The 8,089-nt window shown below is 42.1% G+C and overlaps 1 protein-coding gene across 1 annotated transcript in view; it reads right to left on the bottom strand.

Annotated features, from left to right (window-relative positions):
- Positions 1-7,796, bottom strand: part of NDFIP1 (Nedd4 family interacting protein 1) — a 43,471-nt gene extending 35,675 nt beyond the window's left edge. Inside the window, exon 1 of the mRNA XM_042450344.1 lies at positions 7,614-7,796. Coding sequence (XP_042306278.1) covers positions 7,614-7,670 — 57 coding nt within the window. The 5' untranslated portion in view covers positions 7,671-7,796. The remainder of the gene's footprint in view (positions 1-7,613) is intronic.
- Between the last annotated feature and the right edge of the window lie 293 nt (positions 7,797-8,089).

Genomic DNA, 8,089 nt, shown 5'->3' with positions numbered 1-8,089 from the left:
AGAGGCTCCTCCCTCCATAACTGTCATCCTTCTGCCTGTGAGGGAGAGAATAGGCTGGCCCAGCTCCATCAGGGCTAGCCTGAAGAAAGAGGCTCCTCCCTCCATAACTGTCATCCTTCTGCCTGTGAGGGAGAGAATAGGCTGGCCCAGCTCCATCAGGGCTAGCCTGAAGAAAGAGGCTCCTCCCTCCATAACTGTCATCCTTCGGCCTGTGAGGGAGAGAATAGGCTGGCCCAGCTCCATCAGGGCTCGCCTGAAGAAAGAGGCTCCTTCCTCCATAACTATCATCCTTCAGCCTATGAGGGAGAGAATAGGCTGGCTCAGCTCCATCAGGGCTAGCCTGAAGAAGAAGAGCCCTCCCTCTGGTCCATCTGCCTTGGTCCAGGCCTCATTGGGAGAGAAGAACTGCTGGACCTGACCCCCCCCAACCATTCCCTTTTCCTTTTGTGTCGTGTCTTTTAGATTGTAAGCACTGAGGGCACGGGAACCTCTACATTGGTACCCCGGGATATGAAATACCCAGGTTACGAAATTTCCGGGATACGAAAACAAAACATCCCCTAGAAATAATTGTCGGGTTACGATGTTTTTTCGGGTTACGAAAAAATTTTGGTGCTTTTTTCGGCTTTTTCGCACGAAATCGCGGCTTTTCCCCATTGCGCCTATGGCATTTCGGCTTGCGAATGCTTTTTGGGTTACGAAAGCGGCGGCGGAACGAATTAATTTCGTAACCCGAGGGGCACTGTATTATCCCCTCTGTTGTAAGCCGCCTGGTTCCCAGTGATTGGGCCGGCAGATAAATAAATTCATTATTATTATTATTATTATTATTATTATTATTATTATCTTTTCTTACCTGTTCCATTACTATTAACTGAACAAACTGTATACCATTATCAGCATCCAAATAATCATTTATAACCTGCCAGATCTTTTTAAATCTGCAGGTAAACTAGCCAAAAACTAGCCAAAATTCAGTAGTTTTAAAAGTTCAATCTGAGATGCCTCAATCTTAGATTCAACATCATGTTGAACAGATAACCAAATGGTGCATGACTGTCTGCAAGCATCAGTGTAATGTGGTCGACTGGGTGTTGCTGGCAATGGACAGACATTGCGATTCTTGCTCACCAAGCTTTCCAAGTAACTCTCTGTCTCATGGTAACCTACCTCCCAAAGATGCTGTGGGAGAGAAAGAATAGGGAAAACTAGCAGTCAGGAGTCTGTGGTCACAGATCCACTAGTGGTTACAAGACCACAAGGGGAGAATCCAGAACACTCAACAGCTATGAATAACCTGCCCAGCACTTTGCAAATAAAATTGCTTGGATTTGCTTGAACTTGGATCCCATATTTAATACAAATCCAATAGATGTAGCTTTGCTCCCTGCTTGTCCAGTGATAATGGATGCTTTTCAATTTGTACAGCCTGAGAATGTGGACAGAATTCTTGAAGAACCACCACAACTGTTGGATTCTTGCCCTTCCTGGCTTGGGTTGTTGTTGTTTTTAAACCAGAGGGAAGTGACTGAGCCAATTACCAAAATATTGAAACATGTCTATTATATCACCTCCTAACTTTATCTTCTCCAGGCTAAACATATCCAGCTCCCTAAGTCACTTCTCATAAGGCATGATTTCCAGACATTTCACCATTTTGATAGCCCTCCTCCTTTTTGAACTGTGGTGCCCATAACTGGATGCAATATTCCAGGTGAGATCATCTGACCAAAGCAGAATACAGTGGTACTGTTACTTCCCTTGACCTAGACACCATACTTCTATTGATGCAGCCTAGAATCTTGCTGGCTTTTTAAGCTACTGCCTCACACTGATGATTCTGGTTCAGTTTGTGGTCTACTAAGACTCCTACATCCCTTGTTATCAAGTTTGGTGTTACCCATTCTACATCTGTGTATTTTGGGTTTTCCTGCCTAAGTGTAGTATCTTCCATTTCTCCCAACTAAAATTCACTTTGCTAGTTTTGGCCTAGCTTTCTACAATTTGCAGCTGTTTTCAGTTCTCTACATACAATGTCAAAAGACAAAACTTTTACTAGATGGCCAATGAAAACAACTAACACTTATGGAGAATTACTTTGCCCTAGCTTCATTCTAGTGATAGGTGAAGAAAGAAAATTCTTGACATCACATTTCCCCACAATGAGACTATTCTTATAACAGTTTCCAAAAGACTATCAATGGCCTAATTCAGACAGGCCAAAATAAAGCTTCTTCAGGTCACTTTGGAGGTACACTGTTTCAACGATGCATGTGTCCTAAGAGTCCAGAAGCTGTGCCAAAGCCATGATCCAGTCCTAAGGACTGGAGCACAACTTTGGCGCAGCTTCCGGACTCTTAGGACACATGCATCAATTGAAACAGCATACCTCCAAAGTGACCCAAAGCAGTTTTATTTTGGCCTGTCTGAATGGAGCCCATGTTGATTATCTATCAACTTTTTATCATTTATAGAGCTTTGTTAAGCAGATGGTCTAAGAACTTCCCAGAACATTCCCAAATATTAAAGAACGTTCATTTTTGTCCTAAAATATACACATTATTAGATATATAGTAAAATTCTTTCAAATATATGCAACAAATATTAGACGGAATTCTAAAAAATTATCAAATTGAACTTTGAGGTTTATTCTTGGGAACAGTCTCAGAATGTTTATTTCTGATCATTGAACACAGTACAGTTCCCCCCCCCAAAAAAGAGGCATAGGCTTGAATGAAGCATGCCCCCTAGTGCGTGTGCCACTGCAATTAGCAGAGGTTGCCCCCCCACGCATATTCAAGAACACGAATCTCAGATCCGCACATTAGGAGGGGCGATTGTACTTCAATCCTTACATATGGCTAACACGTAACTAAGTTTGCATACTGTTAACAACTGTTGTTGTTATTTGCCATCAAGTCATCTTCAGCGTATAGCAATCTTACGAATAAAAGACATCTAAGACACCCTGTTGTTAACAACCCTGCTCAGGTCCTGCAAACCTGTGGCTTTTGTGACTGAGTCCATCCATCTGGAATGCGGACACATTTCACTTTTCCCAGCATTTTAGTTTTTCCCCCAGTGACGGTACTATGCATTTTAGTAACTTAAATCCAGTGCTTGTATCCTTCCTTTGTCTCTTTATTATTTCTTAGATTTATATTCAAGAAATCACTTTATCCCACAAAATAAGATTCAAGGTGGCCCATAATGACTTAAAAAATACAATTAAAATTCATAACAAGTTTACATATTAGAGCACAATTAAAATAAACTTTAAAACACATCAATTTTTTTAAAAAATACACTCAGTAAAATGAACACCTGTACAGCAACCAATCAAAAACCCACACAAATCTGTGTGAATAATAAAAGTGCCCCATGAAAAGAGTTCTGCTCATGAGAAGTCTTTAATCCAAGCCACTGAAGATTTCATTTGTGAGTTTTATCAACTTCCTTCTTCATACAACAAAAAAGGAGGCAGCCTAGCATTCTGCAACAGGAAGTTCCAGACCTCGGGAGCTGCTACCAAGATATGTTCTTGAGAACAGAGCACTAAGCAACAGGCCCTTCCCAAAGATCTTAAAGCTGAGCAAGCTAGGTTTCTCCCTCTTATTGGGTAAATATCGACCTTCTATACACTTTTTTTTTTGCTTTAGGATTACTAAAACCCTAAATAGAAGATATACAGGAGAAAATAGGAAATATGTAACTACGCCTCTATAAACTAGTATGTAGTCCTGAAAGTTTTACATTATCCTTCTCATGTGGAATAAGGCTGGGGTGCAGTTTACCTCTACTAGTCTAGAAAACTTTCTAATCTTGAACATAATTAGATTTACTACAGTTCCATTAAGAGTGAGGGGTTTATTTCTCTTCCAAACAATGCCATTCAGTGCCAAAAATCATTTGCTGTAACAAACTGCCATACAAAGTTGAAATGCTAAATACTATTAAAGAAGTATCTGTCTTCTGGGAACAATCACTCATCACTTCGCTTAAACATCCAAATTTTATGACACTATGAAGAAAGTACAAGCATGTTACAATATATATTTCTCAGGTCTGGTCTATGCTGAACTAGAAGTAACAGTCTTGCAAACATGGATTTCAAATGAAATGAATGCTCTCCTCCAAAAGATGAGTAATCTATCTTTGCAAAGCTCAGCAGAATAAGGGTTTCAAATGACCAAGTAAGCAAATGGTGTGACTAATCAACTGAAATAATATCCTCAAAAAAACAGTAATGAAAGGGTGTTCACTGTCTCAAAGTTTTCAGTCTGGGGAAGAAATGGGGGCAGAAAAAAGCCAACTAAATCACAAAATTGAAAGATTAAGTCAAAAGTAAAATGAAAACAAAAAGTTGTATTATTCTCTTTATATATGGATTTTAGGAGGGGGGACTTGCACATAATTTTAGTGGGATAATAATCTACTTTTTGAAAGTGCACCTTCCTGCAGGTGAAGCATTTCGTTTTTAAACTAGAACTAGTCAAATTTTTATATAGCAGCAGACAAAATTATCATGATTACAAACTGAAATAACACTTAGAAACAGTCCTCACAGAACTTAATGAGACTGACTTCCCAGTCGGTATGTATGAAAGAAGCATAGAAGGAAAGCTTCCTGCAGATTGACACTAGACTCAGCTCAGAAACCAACTATGACAATTTTCTCTTTAGTTGCTCCTTGGTTAACTTGCATGCAACCAAAGACAGACACAGGCCTCAAGGTGACAGTTTGGCCCTTGTTAATGACTTGTACTTACTCATGTTCAGAGGAATTGTCTATCTATTCCCACATGGAGAAGTGAGTTGCAAATGTATAATGACAAAAAAAATGGCCATTATAAGAGTGTGTGCATGTGTAAGTTGTCTGTTGACTTAATTTGATATTCTAACAGTTTAATTCTATTTTAATATTCTGTTGTTTTAATCTGTGAGCCACTGGGGTCCCAATTTTGGGGAGAAGTGGGATATAATAATAACAACAACAAAAACAACAACAACAACAATAATGGCAGTCTCATGAATTTTATAGATTTTTCTTAGGCAAAGAATACTCAGAGGTGGCTTTGTCAGTTCCTTCTTCTGAAATATAGCCTACAGCATCTGATATTCGTATCCAGAATTATATGGGCTGAAAACCAGTGGTGGAACTTGCACATGCCTGCAGTCAATACACTTTAGGTCACCTTTGTAGTTTCATCCTTGACTGCCAGTTCCTTTTCAAAACATGTGCCCACTCTATTTCCCCAGTGAGTGAAGATAGAAGGAAATGTACTGACCATCCATTTCAACTATGTCAACATTATCAAGACACTTAAAATCATCCCAGATGTGCTATGAAATCTGACTTAAGAATGCCCCCACAATGTTTTGGACTATTCTGCTTTGTTCTGAAGTTTCATTTCAGGTTTCACATGGGATGAATACTTCAGTCTTATGTTCATATCAGGAAAGCTCACAACCTCTCCTCTATTGCCCATGACCACTAATATTCCTAAATCACTTTGATTTTTAGACTAACAACCACAATTTAAATCCACTTATCACAACCAGAAAAACAAAAATAGATATCACAGTGCATCCTCTGCAGCCACAAAAACTCAATAGATGTGGCATTTGCTTCAGAGCTTTATCTAAAAAGGAGAGTTAGGTGTAATAAATAACAAGATCTCATAAACTGCAGGTTCAAATAAAATACTAACAGCACAACTTAAAGTCACATACTTCAGATGAATCCCATTAAATACCCAACAATACAATGAGGATCTAGAGTAAATATGGCTGGTTCTAAATATTCATATAATGTATAGCTTCCTTGTAACAACTTCTTTAGTTGAAATTCAACTTAGCTGCAGGTTATTAAATTCCAAATGTTGAAATTGGTAAGAAATGATCTCTCTGATGCAGAGAGTATTTAGGTGGTTGGCCTGCTGGGCGCATTTAAGTCTCAACTTCGTAAAGGTTATGTGACAAGACATCTATAGGATTTCTTGGTTATTTTTTGAAAAAGTGAAAAATATTTGGTTTTCCTGTTTACTCTGGATATGAGAAAAATACAAGAATTAAGAGAAAGAGGGATGTGTTTGGCAGAAATACTCTATGTATCACATTCCTTGTATTGAATTCAAAGAAATAGCCACGTTAGTCTGGAAAATTAGTGTGCAAAGGGATCTTGTAGCACCTTTGAGACTAACTGAGAGAGAGAAGTCGGCAGCATGAGCCTTCGTAGACTTCAGCCTACTTCCTTATAGGCATTTATTTGGGAACTGAAGAATCTGCGGAAGTAGTAGGCTTACATCTATGAAAGCTAGTGCTGCCAACTTCTCTCTTTCAGTTAGTCTCAAAGGTGCTGCAAGATCCCTTTGCATCCCTGTAGTGAGTGTGAAGTAATCCAGGATAACTCCTCCTCTAGCTCTGGACTGACAGTCAAGGCAGACTGAAACCCCCCCCCCCTTCATAAACAAAGCGCTGAAAGGCAGGTTAGGTGGCAGCCTTTACCCTTCTGTCTATTATGAGAGCCACTTGACAGCCAGCGTGGCACAGCAAAGATGTTATGGAGGACAACCGTATCTTTGAATAGTAAATATATCCAGTCTTTTGTAATATATGAGCCAATATGTTGGACTAGGACTCTGGAGGCCAGGGTTTGAATCCCTGCTTGGAAACCTCCTGGGTGACATTGGGTGCAAGTCACACTCTCTCAGCCTCAGATGATGGCAATGGGACAACCCACCCCCCCCCCCCCCCCGCACAAATCTGGCCATGAAAACCCCATGATAGATTCATGGCCTTAGGTTTGGAAAGGACTTGAAGGCAGCACCACAACAAACCTCAGGTATAAGGATGTGATTAACTACTAATCTTTAAAGCTCCTGCAACATGCGGAGCCTGTTAGTTGACCAAATAAGAACCCTTCCAGCAATTAAAAGGAAGTAGTGCCTTGAATCCCGTTTGGGGAGAAAGGCGGGATAGATAAATAAACACAAACACACATACAGTATAACAGGAGGACAGGAGGTCTAACTCTTTCCCTGCATACTGTGACCACATCCTACGCCAGAGAGAAGAGCATCATCATCATCATCACTATTACTATTCATCATTATGACTATTAGTATTACACCATTATCACTATCATTATCATCATCATCATCACTATCACTATCACTATCATTCTTATTATTTTGTCCTCCATTGTTTGTTCTGTCATCCCCATCATCGCCATTATTATTATTATTATCCTAATATCCCCCATTTTTGTTCCATCATCATCATTACTATCATCCTCCTCCTCCTCCTCCTCCTTGTTATTTTGTCCCTTGGGGCCCAGAGAGGCGGCAGGGGGCCCAGGGGGCCTGGCTGTGTCAAAGGGCAGAAGGACCCTTGTTTCTTAAGGAGGGAGCCACTGACTATCGCCCTTCCAAAATGGAAGGAAGGAAGGGGGCAGTGAGGCCTCTCTCCTCCTGTCATGGTGGGCAGACAGTCGTCGTCGCTGTCCAATCCTCCTCCTCCGGAGAGAGAGAGAGACAGGGAGCGGGGTTCCTCCGTCGGGGCCTAGGAAGCCTCGGGGCTCGCGTGGTCCCTTCCGCCGGGCGGGCTCTCACCTGCTGGTAGCGGCCTCCTCCGCTGCTGCTGCTGGGCTCCGAGGCCGAGGCCGCCATGGCTCTGGGCAGAGGAGGAGGAGGAGGAGGGACAGAGAGGCTGAGGGGCCGGGCGCAGGCCCCACTCCAGTCCCCGGTGGGCGCCTAGGCCTCCCAGGAGCAGGAAGGAGGAGGCATGCAAGCAGGCAGCAGCAGGGGCACTGGCGGCGGCGGCGGCGGAGGCCCACGGCTTCTCTCTCTTCTTCTTCTCGCCGCCCAAGCGCCAGCCCCTTCCCTCCCTCCGCCTCCGCCTCAGCCTAGCCAGGGCAGCAGCCTCTGCTCCCCCCTCCTCCTGCTCCTCCGAGGCTCTCTCTGGGAGGCTTCTTCGGGGGGGCTCCTGGTTGTTTTGTTGTTGTTGTTGTGTTGTTTGTCTTCAACTTACTAACCGTTCCGTTTTTTTTAATGCCGCCTTTCTCCCAGAAAAGGACCCAAGGCGGCTC

This window comes from Sceloporus undulatus, chromosome 2 (genome assembly GCF_019175285.1).
Source record: "Sceloporus undulatus isolate JIND9_A2432 ecotype Alabama chromosome 2, SceUnd_v1.1, whole genome shotgun sequence".
In the NCBI taxonomy this organism is placed as follows: Eukaryota; Metazoa; Chordata; class Lepidosauria; order Squamata; family Phrynosomatidae; genus Sceloporus; species Sceloporus undulatus.
Note: the sequence above shows the minus strand (reverse complement) of the source record. Positions and strands in the feature narration are given on the sequence as shown.